General features: G+C 41.7%; 1 protein-coding gene across 6 annotated transcripts in view; it reads left to right on the top strand.

Annotated features, from left to right (window-relative positions):
* LOC115172874 (zinc finger protein ZIC 4) overlaps positions 1 to 18,969 on the top strand; it is a 150,515-nt gene that overhangs the window by 101,101 nt on the left and 30,445 nt on the right. For 2 of the 6 annotated variants that reach the window (XM_029730710.1, XM_029730700.1), the window contains exons 3-4: positions 4,139 to 4,876; positions 7,142 to 8,461. In XM_029730710.1, the coding sequence (XP_029586570.1) occupies positions 4,216 to 4,876; positions 7,142 to 7,782 (1,302 nt within the window). In that variant the 5' untranslated portion in view covers positions 4,139 to 4,215 and the 3' untranslated portion in view covers positions 7,783 to 8,461. Of the gene's footprint in view, positions 1 to 3,392; positions 4,877 to 7,141; positions 8,462 to 18,969 lie in introns of those variants that run through there. The other 4 variants (XM_029730725.1, XM_029730716.1, XM_029730689.1 and 1 more) reach the window with 3 other exon arrangements.

The raw sequence follows: 18,969 nt of genomic DNA, 5'->3' as shown, positions 1-18,969 counted from the left end.
AATGGTCTAAATCACCAAAAAAGGATGACCTATGAACTGATATTGCTAGGTTCTTTTTCATGTGCTTCTTTTCCACCTCGGCTGGTTTTAAATGGGTGCATATCAAATACATGAAGTCCCCGATGACTCCTGTGCATTTTTTCTCTCTATTACAGTGTAACAAAGGGCCTGAGCATAGTTGTTTGTCACTTATTTGGGTATGATTCCTGTTAATTTATCGTATAGGACTAGGTAATAACAGGTCATGAACAGTGCCGTGCAATTTACTGTGTGCTGAACAGAGGGCCCTTTCTAACATGGGCAATGGGTGCCATTTTAAACTGCATTCGATCATCGCAGACACATTGACAAAGCTAAATAGAGCTAAGTCTAGGTAAAATCCATTAGGTTATTGCACTGATATTCAACTACTGTCATAATATTGTCCTCATAATATATACTTCTAGATGAACAACCATTTACAGCATTTTTGTGTTCTTTGAAGCCGAGTGCATTTGGATTCTGCTGTGGCTATAGGCTACAACTCAGGCCTCAGGTTCTGCCATTCTATGGCTGTGTATTTTGAATGTGAAAGTGTGACATTTGATTGTGATCGTCTTTCATGTAGGCCTGTTAGCCTGACGTATCATTCTACAATGAATGCAATCAATATTATTAGTCTGACACTACTTGTTTGTGTTGATTAGTCACAACTTAGCTGCAAAAACTGTATGTCTTGAGTTAGCAGTCAAAGCTATTACACATGCATACTGTACAGTTTTGCGTTTCTGGGTACTATATAGCTCTTCATTTTCAAGAAAAACGACTAACATCCTACGGTGATCAACATTCCAACTGCCCCATAACAAGTGCACATGATCTGTAGGCTACCACTGTACTACATTTAATCACACTAATACATATTGTACTGTGCAGTATGTTTCAGTTTATTGATGACAAAGGCATTCATGTGGATTGTGTATTTGTATAGTGTATTAGGGGAAACATGAATATCCCGCTTTAAGCAAGTCTGCAGAATTGTCTACTACATAAGCTGGAATGACTCACTTCATTTTGACAGTAGCCTATATCACTTCTCTGCAATGTGTTATTTATTTATTTTAGTGTCTATACCCATTTTGCTTCTATTTTTATGCATAAATGTTCTTCTTCTTCTTCTTCACAAAACACCAGACATAAACCACCAAGCACCACCAATGTTATTTTGGCTTTAAATAGGCTAGCTACATATTTTGATTGATAAGTTTACCTGAAATGTTCAAGCACACAATGTAAAGATGTCTGGTTGTTTATGCGTATGTTGCATGTAGCTATTATTATAAGGAAGTCACGCGATATGCAATGTCAATATTCAATAAATAGACAGCGGATCTGAGAGATTGTGGGCCTCAACGAAAAGTGATGCAGAGACAGGTGACAATGGGGCGTAATTGATCATAAAAGTTCGTTTTTACCAGATTTGTTGATCTACTTTTTGTTTTTACAATTTATTTCGGAACGAAGACATACCCTAAAACCTCGGAACTCCGTTGTAGACTATTTCATAGGCTACGTATTACTATGCTAGTAACTAAAGCGTGAAGTTTTTCCAAATTTTTGTTCGGAAATGCGCCAGGTTAAAGGCCGACTAACATGAGCATGCATTACAATAATTACCGAGTTTGACCAATGGTGTTTGTCTATGTTACGGCACTTTATGTCAAGTGGGCCTCTCACTCCTTTTGTCTGGGCCTAGTCCCTTGAGTGTGACGTCAGAACAACAATGTTGAAACTGGACTTTGAAAGTTAGAGGACAATACAGTCTTGAGAAATAATAGTTGACTAATTAAATCTACATTCAATGTGCACCTCTGCATCCAAACTAATCACAAAACGGCTTAAAGGAAAATAGAGGCCTACTATAACCAAACGAAGACGCATGGACTATTAATTTGGGAACATTGGTTTATTGGCCTGTATAATTTACAACTTAAACCCACTAAATACAACTCTAATCCGTTGGCAGGATAAATGACTGTTTGAAATGTGTTTGCCAGGCAGATGAGTTGTTGCAGCATCGCTGCATGGCCTGAGTTGCATCGCTGCAGCCTTTGGAGAGATACTTTTCACAATAGTCATATTCTTAACTGTTCTTTTTTTTTTTTTTTTTACAAGTGACAGATTGGACTTGTTTTGAACTCCTACAAAATAAATGTACATCACATATTGTTCCCATGATGGTAGCCTACATGCATAAGACATGACAGAGTGCATGCCCTTAAGGCGCTAGGATAGCCTATATGAATTGCTATGACAGTTACAGTTTGACTTAGTTGTGTATATAGATATGAAGAAGGTTGACTTTGCTAAACATGCTCGTTAAATCAGGTGCTGTAGCATGACGTGAGATAAAATCCAATCGGCTTGTCAGAGATGTCAGCGAAATTGAGAAGTAGACTGGCAAGAATGGAAGAAAATGAGCGGTTTATGGAAAGCCATTGGATAATCAATGTATGCCTATTCGAATATCAATAAATACATTTGACGTTTTTACTCTCCAAAATAGTTAGTAAAAATCCGTATGCGTATTGTCTGTTTGTTTTGATAGTGTTGTTGCCATTTTACCTTGAGGCTATAAGCTTGTACCCCACCATTCATGTACCCATGTTTTAAAGTTGCTTAATTATTTAGTTTAGTTAAATATAGTTGTTGTTGTACGCCAAATGTATTGATATGTGATTGATTTTGGTCTTTTTAGGGTATAGGGCTACCCTCCTCTGTTTTTGTCTGCAGCCTTACCCCACTTGGTCAGGACTTCGAAAAACGGAATCGTAAAGGCACAGTGCAGTCAAAAACGTGATTTTTCTGTGTTTTATATATATTTCCACACTATGAGTTTGGAATAATACTGTGAAATTGGGAAAATTATGATAATGCCTTTTTAGTGTAAGAGATGTTTGAAAAGACCGCCTGAAATTTCAGCCTGTTTTGGTGGGATGGAGTTTTGGCCTGTCTGGTGACATCATCAGGTGGTAAATTAGTTAATAGACCAATAAGAAAGAGAGTTCCAAACCTCTCTGCCAATAACAGCTAGTTTTATCCTCCCCACTAAGACCACTCCCAGACAGTCCTAGTAAAATTTTTGCTTTAGAAATTGCTCTATGCTAAGATGCTATTTTTGTAAAACATTTTACCATTTTAAATTAAAACAAACACAGTAAGGTACTTAATTGTTACCCAGAAATTATTTGATTTTGAAATAAAACGGGTGCATTGGACCTTTAACATAGAATGTATTTTTCTAACCTATTCCTTCCAGTAAAATAAACATGGTATTAAATTAAAAGTTCTGACATTTGATACTTTAACATTGCATTTCAATATCGTAATTGTGTAGTCTATTAGACTTCCACACAAAAATGTCCAGCATTCGAAGACATTAATGACATTTACGTTAGACATTTACAAATAGGCGGTTGTAATGTGGCGCCTAGAGTCAAAGAGACACCAATATTTGGCAGTGTAGCCTATACCGCGGCACATTTCAAAGCTTTTTCTATGAGATATTTGAAAACGGAGTCGTGCAGTGAACGCCTGCGTGTCCCTTTTAAAACAAACCCAGCGCCTGTCAATCATACCACATTCCAACCAATCCCAAAGCGCCTTTTTTTAAAGCAGATTTGCCTGCTGTGCTTTTATATTGCACCATGGCCTGTTTCGAAGCATTTTTACTACCACGGTTATTGCCACAAATCAAGAGGGCAAAGTGAACGGCATGGGAGTCACACCAACTTTAACGAACTTGAGTCTGGTTCTTGCTCCTGCGAAGTTCACGGCCAAGAATTTCACATACAGATGATAAACAGCAAAGAAAATGGAAACAATATTTCTAGGTAAATCTTGAGCACAGAATTGGTTGATTTTGCAAACTCACAACAAAACATGACAACTCTGTCGAGGTTTAGTGGCTGCCTTCTTTCTTGCGTCAACCCCGGGGAGAGCAATACTGAACCCAGCGTGGTGCTGCCACCTTTGGCAGGGGAGCACATAGGGCACCCCACTGGCAGTTCCTTAAAGCTCTGCCCCTCGCACAATTTGCGAGACTATCCCGAGACGAGGTACAGTGCATATGTTGACCATTCGGTTCCCCATTTTGCAGACTCTGGATACCCCAGCCACCGGTTAGAGCACAGCCCTAGGGGCATCATCATTGGAGCCAATCGTTCTGGAGCCGGCATGCCACCCGTCACTGATCAACTGGCATCAAGAAGTAACCAACATGGCGGGATTGGAAGGTACCGTGACCTGCCTAGCTATAGAGATAGCAGAAGCCACGCTTTTTTCACCGCTTATCACGAGCAGGCCCATGGCTCCTCCGACGCGACTCGAGACCTCTCTGGTCAAGTGATGTTGGGTCTACCTGGGGACATCCTCACCCGGACGCACCCTTACGGCCAGAGCATCAGCGGCCCCAGGGGAAACAGCCAACAACTTGTCTCTCAGTTCCTGGGTCTCTACAAACCGCTGAACATGGCAATTCAACGTGGTGACGCTTTCCTGAGGTGCTCCAAACAGAACCTGAAGCACGAGCTGGTGTGTAAGTGGAGTGACAGCCAAGAGGGGGCTGGGAAGCAGCCCTGCGCCAGAACTTTCGGGACTATGTATGAACTTGTCACCCATGTGACAGTGGAACATGTCGGAGGACCAGAGCACTCTCAATACGTGTGTCACTGGGAGAATTGTCCGAGGGACAGAAAGCCTTTCAAAGCGAAATACAAGTTGGTGAATCATGTCAGAGTCCACACAGGGGAAAAGCCATTTCCCTGCCCTTTCCACGGCTGTGAAAAAGTTTTTGCAAGATCAGAGAACCTCAAGATTCACAAGAGGACCCACACAGGTATGTAACTATTAGTGTCAATAATAATAATAACAATAATAGTAATACTATTAATAGTAATTAGCTAACATAAAAGTTAGCAATATACATAAAAAACAATGATTAATTAAACTTGCCAAAACCTTGTATCTTTTTTGGGGACTAAATTTACCCTCAGAGAAAATGTTGATAACCTAATTTAAACCATATTCGAAATGTTTATATTTTTATCAAATTATATTATTATATAAATAGTTAGATTGTGAGAGTTAGATTGTGTAATAAAACTCAAGCTTATCTCCGTAAGTATAATGGCACTATAGTATCATTTTATAGTGCACAAAAATATTAGAAAAAGCTAGTTAAAACAATTCTTTGAACAAACTTTTGATTGTTTTGAATGACAGTATACGTCACTGTCTGCCATGCTAGATTTTTTTATGATTAAAATGTACATAGCCTATTATGATGATGATTATTATTATTATTATTATATTTTTGTCTGTGGATGTCATTATTTATGTTTTTGGTGGTGCTGTTGTTCTGGGTGGTAGTTTCTGTAATATTGTGATGACTTTATAGCCTGTCGTGATTGTTGTGGGGGGGTTACTTGTACAGGAGAGAAGCATGAGCTAGTGCTAATAGCGGGACAGAAGACCTGTAGTACTACAGCTACAAACTAGCAGTTTTCAGGCCCAGTTGTGTGGGTGCTTCTCCCACTCATTCACTCAAATAAATAAATAAATGCCGGGACACCGGAGAGTTGTGACGTAGCTTTTACGCTTCGCTCAGTTGCAGCCCAGTAGGGACGACTCCTCTCTGCGCGGGCGCAGGAACAACGCTGGAAGCGCTGTAGTAGAAGAACACAACAGCCAAGTAGGTTATGAGGTATAGACAACACAGTGCCTTTGTAGCCTGATCTCTGCTAAGTTTCACAGAGATCAACAGGATTTAAATGTTGACATTTAGCTAGTCGATAATTGAACACTGTTTATGTTGATCTTTTTTTTTTAAATATACATATATATATATATAAAAGAGTCAAATGCTTCCCTAAAGATAAATGTAATTTGGACTGAAATAAATTAAGAATTATGTCGTTGGTGGCCAGAGTTGTCTAAATCAACGCAATGAGAAAAATCATCAGTGGCAAACTTTTATGGTATGAACCCTTAAATATTATACATGCCAAAAGCCACGTTATAGCAAACACTGATGTTAAAATGTACGTGCCAAAATGTATTTCGAATGAATGATTATTATGGCGTCCATTTAATTGAATAGTACGTGCAGATGCATGTATGGAAACAGTAACATATCACATTTGTAATAAATGTTCGTCTAGAAATAGTGAACAATATTATTTTAGAAATAAATTCTGGTTTGGTGGGGCTTTTTGAGATGAGAAAACACATGCTGTTTCAACATATTTTGCCATGTAGGCTTAATCGAAATTTGAAGACTAGGCCTATACACACTCATTCCTCTGTAGCAATATGACTTGTGATCTTCTGCCTTTTTAACTGGATATAAGACAGAATTGTTCAAACATAGTTTTAGCACATTAATAGGACTTGGGGAGATAGATGATGGGCCTATTTACTGCGGCCTTGACCTCACTGTTGGGATTTACGATATGAATAGAGTTTCACGGGTAGTGTAAACTTCTATGGGAATTATATTTTCCACTTGTTGCCATGTTGATTATCTTCATGATTATCATCATCATCATATCTCGACAGGTTAACTTTTCGACAGAAGTGTCAATTGAGATTTTTTTTAATTTTTTTTTTTTGGGGGGGGGCGTTTTTCGTGTAGATCTTATAATATAACCCACCATTTCCATTGAATGTTCATTACACTTTGTGCAATTTTACACGTTATCCGGGGTTCAGCCCTACAGTCGAAGTTATGGGTTAGGTTAAGATTAGACCTAAGGTTATGTAAGACAACACAATTGTGTTCAAACACGCACAATTGTAATGTAGGTATTCACGTGAATGGTTATTGCACATTGGCATTGCACAGGGAAAAAAGGCACCCAAAATTAAAATCGACATGACTTCAAATATGAACATTTTAGGAAAGTTTTGTAATTAGGCCTATAGCCTACACACCACTTGCTCATAAACATAAAATGTTGATTATTTCGATCGTCACTGTCTTGTTTATGTGCAAATGTATAACAATATAATGTAAGTTTAGATGAGTTTACAAACCCAGAGGTTGACAACACATTAGGCACCATATCGTAACAAGCGGTCATTTCTCTCTCTGCACGTTTAGGTGAAAAACCTTTTAAGTGTGAGTTCGAGGGCTGCAATCGGAGGTTTGCTAACAGCAGCGACAGAAAGAAGCATTCTCACGTGCACTCCAGTGATAAACCCTACATGTGCAAGGTCAGGGGGTGTGAGAAGTGTTACACCCACCCAAGTTCCCTCCGGAAGCACATGAAGCTCCACTGCAAGGACTACAGCGAGAAACGCAGCGATGGGCGCGAAGGGAACGGGGAGCACCTTGCAGAGGCCAGGTCACCCGAAGTAACGGATCAAGGCGAAACGGCCTCGTCCACCATCGTGACGCGCGCTCAGCCCCTCACCTCCTCCCAACAGTCTCTATCCCCCGAGGTTCGAAATGAGTCAAGTCTGAGGACACGTTTCCATCACACATTCGACAACAGTTTGGACTACTCCTCACATAGGTCAGATGGCCTCTTGGATCCATTGTTGATCCAGAGGAGCGGTTACAGACCTGAGCCCACCCAATACCCATGCAACCAAGCAGGCCACAGTTTCGCCCAGAGCTCCAGGACATTTAACACTGCCTCACCCTTTCAGAAAAGTATTGTCAACGGGTGGTATACGTGCCACAGTGGCGTGGACTCTTTCTCACCAAAGCAGTGTAATAACGACATATCATCCATTTGAGTCAGTCATGTCGCCTGAGTGACGTTGGCCTACAAAACGTGGGACTATTTTTGTTATGACATCTGCTATTCTTGGATTATATATTATTGATTGTATTTTGTTGATGTCGTAGGCTATAAAGACATGTGCCATGTTGAAGTCATTATGTGTCGTAGTTTTGAAAACGTGCTAATATATATATATATATACAGCGTTGCAGAATGCGTGACGGCAAGCTTTAACTGTTCTGTGACGCACAAACTCCAGAGTCTATGTGCGTCTATGTGTGGTGGGCCTTGAGTTGTGTCACGTGTCAGAAACGTGCCTGTTTTAACACATGTGTAGGCTACAGTGACGTGTGTGTGTCCCCTCGCCCCCCCCCCTTGGAGAATTAGAATAGGACATCATTAATACAAATGCTGCCTTTCATTTGAATGATGTTTGCTATAGGATAAAGAAACTAAATGGATTTAACGGGATTGTCTATGTGTAAATGGCCTATATGTGAATATAGTAGCAAAAGTGTTATAAAAGGAACTATACATGTATTATTGCTTGGAAGGCTAAACCAGCATATGTAAAGGACAGGGTATTCATGGAATGTAACTGTATTGTATTGTGGGAATGCATAGAAAGTGCATTACTCATGTCGTGTTTAATGTAAGGCAGAACTTGGAAATAAAATCTGAATTAAAACCTATTATTTCTCGTCCAGTTCAATTTTGAGCCCAAATAACAAGTGGACCAATTTATGCGTTCCCATGATTTGTAATTCAAATGTAATGTAATTCAAACACATATTGACTATAAGATCTACTACACTCACTTGTTAAATATAATGTTAAACATCAGATGAAAGGACGGTGCATTAGGCCAATACAGCTTTCAGCTGTTTTGCTTTCTTCCAAGAAGGATGAGTATGAGTGGAGAAGCCTATACTATGATCCCCTCTCCCCCTGCACCCCCCTCCTCTTCAGAATACACTTGCATTCTTTGTTTCTGTATGGATATTTTATGCATTTTTGTGTAAAATACGTTTTTTTTCGGGATCAGTTGAGAACACAATCCACGGCCTCCTTGATAAGAATTAAAATGTTTAATTAAAATTCTACTGTACATACTGTAACATTAATTATGCATTCAATATTTCATTAAAGTGTCTCCATTCTCTTTGATCAGACCGTGTGTGATTAAACCCAATGTATTTTCAAAGAAAATGTGCTTGTGGCACGGTGACGCAGACTCAACGCCCTTTGTTTATTTGTGCTAGATATCCGTGCATTCACTTTCAGCTTTCTTGGAATTGAATTGGCGTTTTATGAAATCCATTGCGTTATGTATAGGCCTACGCTGAATTCTGAGAATCTTGGGTCGACTAAAATAGCCAACCATGAGCTGCACAATGTGTTATACACATGCCCACACTGTAAATGAATTTGTAAAATCTTATTAGGAGTGCACACGTATGAAGACATTCAATCAAAATTCAAACCAAATACTTGCGCTCTTGACAGTTGACAGGTTTTATTTGATAAGCCGCAACCGACGTCAAATACGTGCGTATTTGCTACAGTCATAGCTTTGCCTTCAGTAAAGTTTGTCTGGCCCCTTTTGCAAGTCCGTTTATCACTCTAGTTTTACATCAAGCTCTCCATCTCTGCGTGCGCACCATGCAAAAGCACAACACACATTTTCAAGGTTGTAGGCCTATAGGTGAATGTTATCCATTCTTTGTGATTACCTACATTTTACTGTTAATTCCTCATATTTTCTAATCATTTGACCTCGAAATAAAATGGGATCCGTTTTTTCGAGACTCTTAAATACAGTTTGATGTCTTTACAGTGTGGGTGTTTCTCTGGGGTTGCGTCTGGTAAATATCTTATATCGGCTATCTGTGTCAAACTTTGAAATGTGAGATTATTAGACCAGTTTGCTCATGTTTTGAAATATAATATATATTTATTTGAATTTTTGTAGCAAAACTATTGGCCCCAGACCTTTGGAACCATAGGTGAAATTCAATCAAAAGTGCACTACAGGAGAATAGCATTATTTCTGTACTGGGAAAATACATGGTGTTGATAACAATTACTGTTTACTATATGCAGTTGACTTGTAAAGCAAAGTTTAATGTACTTTATCTTTCTGCCCCATGGTTTTGACCCCTGTATGCAATTGATACCCAGTTTTAAGTGCACAGATCTGCACCATTGTTTCTCTGTGGGAGTTTGCTATGCAGTTTTGGCTGAATTCCAGTCTTGGAGGTAGCCATTCAGATGTTTAATCTGACTCATATCACAGTGTACTTGCATTGGTTTTAAATCAGTTTGTGAACAATTCATTCCTTGATGTTTAGAGCGAGCCAGCCCTAGATATCCCAGATATAGATTGTTCTATTAATTGTTTCAATTGTTGTTACAATATACCAATTTGTTCTCTTTTTGTATAGCCATGTGCGTGTGTGCCTATGGCTGCATTTAGACAGGCAGCCCAATTCTGAACTTTCGCCCAATTATTAGCAAAAGAGCTGATCTGATTGGTCAAAATACCAATCAGTGGAAAAATATCAGATTTGGCTGCCTGTATAAACACAGAGTATGTTATTCCAGTATTAATAAGTCATCCATTCACCATTCATCTGATAATGTTTCAGTAACACAAACAGATCCTAGTACAGATTTTACATTAACACAGGCATATCCTATAAGATATGTCAGTAACACAGACAGATCTAAGTACAGATATTACACTAACACAGACATATCCTAGTACAGATATTACAGTAACACAGACACATCCTACTAGTACATCACAACGTCCTACTGCCGTCCATCCCATAAATCGCCTGTCTGTCTGCTGTGTCTGAACACAGGGCCACTAATGATCCGTAGTATATTACTGTTAAAACTACCCATTTCATCCCTAGATAGTTATTACTATAATATAACTCATTCATAGTTTACATACCCAATTCCCACTGTCGAAGATGGAGCCTCCGGCGCAAATCATTTCAGTCTACTTAAAAGGGAGAGTCGCTGGAAAAGCGGTGACCACAGAATTCAGCACAGCTAACTAGGCCGCATATTTGTGACAGGCTGAAAACGATGCACGCGATAAGTGTCCGTGTCCACTTGTCTGACTGGAGGAAAGGGTTCAGTCTACAGTAGCCATACCACTTGATGGTGATCACACTTACAATGATGACCTCGTTGCTGCTTCATTCACAACATCATCTAATCATACTACCTAACGATCTAGCGTTTGCGCGTATGGATGTCTTTTACTGTTATGTGCAGTGAAAGACATGTGCAGACAGTTTATGATTAAAGGAGACCATTTTGGTGTACCACACTATGCGCTTCTCTTTCATTCAAAAGATAAGAAAGTATGCCATTCCATACTTTTACGTCACACACTGTTCAGTTTCTTGGAATACGCTCGTCTATGTATAAGGGGACAGCAGCGATTTAGATAAGTCGTCAACACGGATATGTTCGAGTGTGGTTAGTCGGGACAGTGTCTGACGATTATGGGAACATAGAACTGTGCTACATGATTGTTTTGTCAATCATTTTGTGTCTCCCATGCATACTATCCTTTACCTCTGATGTGCAAATCTGGACTACATTATGATTGTGTTACTCTGAAAGTTTGATAGACCAGAAGTGTTTTCGTTATTGTCACAGCGGATATCTTCATTGATTTATCTAAAAGTAATGTTTCTCTGATGAAAGTGAACTAATATGGTGGCACATATCTTTTTCCCAAGGCAAACTAAAACAAGTTCATTGTTGATTTTCTTCCTCCCACAATGCTCCTGTAACGATGATGTCATGGCCTACAGCGATGTCATGGTAACAGCTCAGACCGACTGACTGTCTGCTTTATGTTCTTCGTTACAGGATATTGAGGCCCATCACCTGCAGCCTCTCGATATCAATGGACATGGCTGCACAAGCTGTGTGTCCTATTATGTATTTGGCCGAGTTCTCCACCATCTAAACCATTCTTTCCTTGCCTGCTTTTGCTCCAGCACCCATCGCCGACAACGCCAGCTCAGCTCACACAGTCTATTTTCCTCACGAGGTGGCACTTTTTAGGATGCTGCAAAAGGTGATAAGCGTGTTAGGGCTTTCATGTAAACTGAAGTATGCTGTATTAGTGTATGTCATACACGATATTCATGAGGACGTCTCTTTAGACAAGGCAGGATGTTTTGATGGTGTATTTTGCAAACCCCACTGAGTTAGACCGCAGTTGGGTTTTTGCCCTCCCTGTCAGCCCAGGGAAATAAATAATGAGCATGTCAGAGACTCAAGCCATCTGTCTAAGAAGTCATCCACCAATCTCACCACAAGGATCCCCTTACTAATAAGCTGGCTAGTTTGAATCGCTTAACTTGAGACTGTTTGCTTTTCGAGAGAGTAGACATTTGGTTGGGGACGCTATGATGTTTTTTTATGTTGCCCTCTTTCAGAAAACTCTCGTAATAAAAAAGTACTGTAATATTCAACGTGAGATGATCAAATTGTCAGAGCCTCAGATTGGAAAGGAGTAGAAGGCTCTCAACCAACGTGAGATGAGGTGCAATCCAAAAATAATATGAGCGTTAGAATGGACCGAGAGTCGCGTCTTATTCCTTCCAGAACCTCATAAGATCTGTTAAATCTGGTTCCCTGGGTTAAATGCGGAAGACACATTTTGTTTGAATGCATTCAGTGATGCAACTGACTAGGTATCCCCCTTTCATTTCCCTTTCCTTTCATTTAGATGAACCTTATCAACAGCTGGTGTGTGTCATGCTTGCTTCATGAGTCAGCAGCCACTTGGCAAAGACGCCAGAACAACGTCGAGTTTGATTGATGTTTGATTGAGTTGTCAATAAATGTGAATTCAATTGTCAAGCAAACCTTTAAACCATATTGTTTAAGACCTGGGTTAAATTTATTCAAAAACGAGTTATGTTGATGACTTTATTTGATCAATTGAATCAAAAAAGTTGCATCGATGCAACATGATAACATTGATATGTTCTTGGTGAAATAATGAGGAAACAATGTTACCCAGAGGGCATCGGTCGTAACTAAACACAGTATTTTTGTATTTCTTCATGTTATTAAGGTTTTGAAGAGACATCCTACCAGGCAAAAGAATTGGTCAACTTAATATTATTCCTGCGTTATTTAAACATACGTATCAACATGATTGAATTTTCAGAAAGTCATCAACGTGCATAGTAATGATAATTTATCCAAGATTTTGACCAGAAATCAACCACATGATTTGGAAGTTCAATTCACCTTTGTTGGCTACGCAATCAAATATCAATCAAAATCGAATGTTTGTCTGGTTGGACACTGCCAATATTAATTCTGGGATTAGGGTCCGTCTGAGACGTGTGTTGCAGGTTACTAAGGTTATTTCATATATCCTCCTCCATCAAAATGATCCTATCCAAACCTCAACTATTATCCTTCTGAAGGTTATTTATCCTCCATTACCTCATGACTATGATTTATTCCTCCCAAGATGGTAAATTTGCTTTCAGAAAAACATTTTTTGGGGAAGGCAGTAATTCCATTGTGCACATAATTGCCCAAGAAAATGTCTCTCTTTGCTTGGGGAAATCAATTTCTCAATTTGATCTGTTATGCAAGCGCAGTGATGGTGTACATAGGAAGGCCAGAGCTGAACACCCTGAAATTAGATTTTCTTTTCCCTAATAGGCACAATTCTTCGGTGCAGAAAGCCTTTACAGATCCCCCTCTATATTCTTTTCCCTGACAAAGCAATGGCAATATTCCATAACCACGCAGCCCTGCCACACCCCTGCCCCTCCCCCTCTCCCTGCTAATCACTGGTACTGCATGATGGGACCCTATATTCCTAGTTTGCTGTTTATTGTCCGCCATCTTTATTTGGCTTCTCTGCCTAGCAACAAGAGTTAGCCGCCCCTTTTTTTTGGCTGTACATGTAACACTCGAATTCACGTGAATATGTCTGTTTCAACTTGGAGTCCGTCGAATCACCGTCGCACTTAGCCTATCTGCTGTGCCGGTCTCTGTTATGACATACAGGGCCAGATTCCCACCAATGTGTCAGAGGGTGAGACGCGTTTTCACACCAGGTCTTTGGGCGAGATGCATGATAGCCGACCGCCGTGTAAGACATCTTGCGTAACCTGCATTCGCTGTGTGGCACCCGTATAAGCCCACTGCTATGGTATAGCCACCTCGCTAGGCCGGCCAGTGTGGGGCTGCGTCAGCATGGCGAGAGGGGTAAGGCCGACCAAGTGTGATTTTAATTGGATCCCAGGCTTTTTCCATCTTCCCCAGGTCAAGCCAGTAGTGTTGAGGCTCCCTAACTCCGTTTCTTTTCATTCATCCTTGCCCACCCCCTTCTTTTTCCACACCTCCTTTCATTTCTCTCTCCCTCATCTGTCTCTCTCCCTCTGCTCTTGGCTATCCTAACCCTCCATGACTTCTTCACACTGGCCCCCTAATCTCTGCATACTCGCCAATGTGGCCCTGTGGTAGCTATGGTGCCCTCCACCATATTCCCCCACCATATATGAAGCTCCACTTATCTATGCCCCCATTCGTGTTTTCATCTGGTCCTTGGCTCTCGCCACGTGAAACTGCAACCCTTTACATGGTAAACTGGAAGCAGCTGCGCCTCTTGTCTTCTTTCTTTCGGTGTCGTGTTCATCTCATTTTCATTATCTCTCCAAACGGAGCACGTGGGGTTCAGAGGGGCTTGGCACAGACGCAACTCTGATGCTAACAGTGTGTAATGAGAGTGATGGTGAAGACAAACACAACATTGATTATAAAGGTTAGGTTGTACAGTATGTAATCAGGCTATCAGAGAAATCAAGCACAGGTGTCAGAGGAGGACGTCACTCATGGAGAGTCTCACTGAGTCGTGGGACACACAAGGTCCTCTGTTTCAGGTCCTCTATGTGCCTGTTGACAACTTGACATGAACAAGCGTTCAAAAGAACCGCGCCATCAGTGGCAGGACTCTTATGTAAGACAACGCAATGATTACAACTGAGCATATAAAAGCTTAATTTTTCATATTTCTTGCTTTTTACGGACAGCGAAATGGCGAATCAGAAATCAGAAATCCCCATGAGCTCTGATCTGGTGACTTGGTCAGACTGATCCCTTGGATTTCTCTCTCATCTTCATCTGCAGTGCAGTTTTCTGGTGTCAGTGGTGGTGCCAGACCCCTGTGTAGCTCAGCTGGTACCAGGCTTATTAAAACAGCCCTCTATTCACACTTCGCAATTGGGGCTCCGCTTTCAACTTAAGCCCAAGCCCCCCAACATACAGAGCTCACAGACTTTTTTGTCACAGACTTTTCCCCAAAAAGGCTATCGACATATGCATCTGGGAGGAGAGAAAGACCGCGCCCATCTTTGTATCTGATGCATTTTTGTCTTGTGATGCATTCCAATTTACCCCTCTGAATGGCTCTCATAAATATTTTTTCTCCCCTCTGTTTTCATTCATTATCCATGCCTTACATAAGAGATATTTCTGATAGTTTTCTGATGAGCCGGTCTTTGGGCAGCCATGAAGATTTTAAAGGTCTTTATCCAGCCAATCAGCTCAGGAGTTTTCCCATGCAGCTGACAATGGTTATGTCATGGCAGGAAGCAACAGCAAGTCAACGGGAGACCCTCTGAGAGGAGGCTCACTGTATTGGTTGGGGGGTCCCATGTGTTCCGAAGGGGAGCCAATGAATCCTTTGTGTCCATCTTTCAAAATCCACGTCTCTAAGGTTTTCTTTGGCGCTGTTTGAAGATGGGCAACTTCTAGCAAGCCCAAGACCCACGAGGGGCAATACCATCCTTTCAGGGGGATGAACATAGCTTTTGCCCCTTGCCTATGATCTCCCATCCAGATCCTTGTTATCAGAGATCAACTATGATGCTTGACTTAATGTCCTCCACTTGTTGGCAAGGGCAATTGGCAGCTTTCATGTATGTGAAAGCCAGATGAATATGCTTAAAACAGCACATTGGAGCAGAAATCTTTGCCTATTTCTGTGTCTGTGCACGTCATCGTGGCTGGTTATTAGCTTAGACATGATTTTTTATGTCGTTGCTTAATGACTTACATTACACTGAATGCATTTTGAGCACTTGTTAAAGAATGTTAAAGAGAATTTGATCATAATCTAAAGAGAAGAATCCCTTAGATTTGACAATTACAACACCAGGAGACCTTAAGTGCCTGTTGTCTTTGCTGTCTCAACTCCATCACATTTAATTAGTAACAATTTGCGGTTGTTGTGAGATATAGCATTTTAATACCTTTTGTATGAATCCTCAAATCTCCATCTTTTGAGGATGAGCTTAAATAAGGGATCACATTGATTGTGGTCCAGGGTATTTCAAAGCTGCGTGTAATCGCGGGTGTTTAATTTTATCTGTAGCAGGTTGCGTCGCGAGGGGGCTGTGTAATCAACCCTGTGAATTCGACATCTGAAGGAAGCATGGCGTTTCTGATCACATCCCCATTGAAGTCCATCCATTTGCTGTTGATGCTCTCGAGCTCTCCTTGGCACCTGGCAGCTAAATGAATATGTACTTGACATGACGCTGTATGGCGTTTTTCACAAATGTCATACAGTAGGTACACATGCAAAAGCCCTGAGGGGCCACGGTTCAAGAGTCAGTAAGTGAGCATGTGCGTGGCGATCTCGCTGTTAACCTCTCCGCATTACAAGAGCTCCAGGGCCAGACTCTACATTGATGGATGGAGGTTGGGGGATGGGGGGGGATGAAGGGGAAACCAGAACCAAGGAATTCCCCTTGGGCCATTTCAATTACAGTTAGAGCAAGCTTCTGGAACTGTGATGATATGTTGCTTTAAGGCTGTGACATTAATGGAGAGGACAAATGGGATTTTGTGTGGTGCTGACCCTACAGTGTAGGCCCGAGACGGAGAGATTCAGAGGTGAAGCCAAGGATGCACTGTTAATAGGTTTTAGACCAACCTCAGAGGCGCTTTGGTTGTTTTATCTGTCTTCACCAAAAATAACATGCTAAATCATGCGTGCGTACAGCAAATCGCTGAGGGCCGGAACTAGCAATGTCGTCTCGTGCCATTTTGGCACCTCTGAAGTTTGGGAGATATTGATAGCCTTTGCATATCTGTACCCACAGGGCAGGGAGCATGAGGGGGCATGGGAGAGGGTAAGCAGTCAACAGTCTCCCTTTGAGGAAGCCAGGTAGTGGATTTAGAAGGGAGAAAGGGAAAGTAGTGGACTGTCCCTTCATCTTTTTGATGATCAATAAGGTACTGTAACCTTTTATCGGACATGTGCCGTGATATGGTAATGTTATCTACAGTGCCCGCGTCTACTCTCTAGCACATTCCACCTGAAAACGACTCCTTTTCCCATGAGGTGACACACCTTCAAGTAACGTGTCCCTATTTGTGGGTTGATCACAATGCGACTTTTAAAGCTGCAAAGTTTTCCCATATCCTCCAAAACCAATGACTTTGAAAAAGACCAAGGCAGATATTACGGTATTCTATCTCGACTCCTTTGGAATAATCCTGTTTTAGATGATATTGATTGGGTGGGGGATCAAAAATCCATTCCCCCATGGAAGAACAGAGTGTATTTTATAGAGTTCCTTTAGCCTGTTATTAGAGGGGGATATAGCTGTGGTAATTAGCACTCATCCCCAGCTCCATGCCCATATCTGTACATTACCATAAACCTGCATTACTGCTGTTGTGAATGTCACAGATGTTATTCTCCCAGTTATGTAAGTGACAGAATTACTCAATGGCCCTGTGTGTCTGGGAGGGGTTTCAAAATATGAATTCAGTCTAAAAAAAGAAAACCTATTTGCTCATGAAAGTTCAGTGCATGATGTGCCTTTGTAAATTCCCTGTTGGCTTGACCTATACTGTCACATCCTGACCAGTAAAGGAGTCATTTGTCATTGTAGTATGGTCAGGGCGTGGCAGGCAGGGGGTGTTTGTTTTGTGTGTGTTTTTTTTTTTTGGTTCCAGGGGATATTGGTTCTAGTTTTCTATTTCTATGTTTCCTGTATAGTCTGAGAACCTTACAGAACTGTTGATTGTCGGTTTATTATTTTTGTTTAAGTGTTCACTTTATTACGATAATAAAAGAAGATGAGCACTATACCCGCTGCGCTTTAGTCCTCTTTCATCGACACTTATGACAGAACCACCCACCTTAAGAAGACCAAGCAGCGGGGTAAGGAGCAGGAGAGGAGGTATCTCGAGTCATGGACGTGGGAGGAGATCCTCGATGGAAAGGGTCCATGGAGCCAGGCTGGGGAGTACCAGCGCCCGAAGGAGGAGCTGGAGGAAGCGAAGAGGGAACGACGGAGGTATGAGGCGTTGTATCCTCCTATTCAGGAGGTGAAGAGGCAGCCCCAATTGTTTTGGGGGGGGGGCATAAGGGTCAGGGGGGAACCCTGACCTAACTTCCCGGGCTATACGGAGGGAGCCATGGAGGAAACCAGAGCCGGTCGAGGAGTGAAGAGCGGATGACGACGCTGGATTCCGGAGAAAGGGACTGGTGGAAAGCGCACGATGGAGCAGACGCACAGAGGGAGGAGCTAGGCACTATGGAGCCCGGTGCGGTTGATACAGGCTCCTCAACGGTGTCATGCGACAACTAGCCGGCAGCCAGGAAGAAGTGCGCCGGCTCAGCATATCTGGCCTCCAGTGCGGCTCCTCGGCCCTGGGCCTCCAGTGACGGTCTGCAGCCAAGAGCCTTCAGCGGTGGTCTGCAGCCCAGAGTCTTCAGAACGGGAGATACGCCCAGAGCCACCTCCGTAGTGGGAGGATTGACGAAGGGGGGTGTAGCACAGGAACCGTCGTTGACGGTGGCCACCCTCCCTTCCCTCCCTTTAGGTTTGGGGTTGGTTTTGTGGGTTTTTTTGTTTTGAGGTGCAGTCGGGGTCTGCACCTTTGGGGGGGCGTCCTGACCAGTAAAGGGGTCATTTGTCATTGTAGTATGGTCAGGGCGTGGCAGGGGGTGTTTGTTTTGTGTGTTTTGGGGTTTTTTGGTTCCAGGGGATTTTGGTTCTAGTTTTCTATTTCTATGTTTCCTGTATAGTCTGAGAACCTTACGGAACTGTTGATTGTCGGTTTGTTATTTTTGTGTGTTCACTTTATTACGATAATAAAAGAAGATGAGCACTAT

The sequence above is a fragment of the Salmo trutta genome, chromosome 3 (assembly GCF_901001165.1).
Source record: "Salmo trutta chromosome 3, fSalTru1.1, whole genome shotgun sequence".
Classification (NCBI taxonomy): Eukaryota; Metazoa; Chordata; class Actinopteri; order Salmoniformes; family Salmonidae; genus Salmo; species Salmo trutta.
This window is presented reverse-complemented; position numbering and strand designations above follow the sequence as displayed.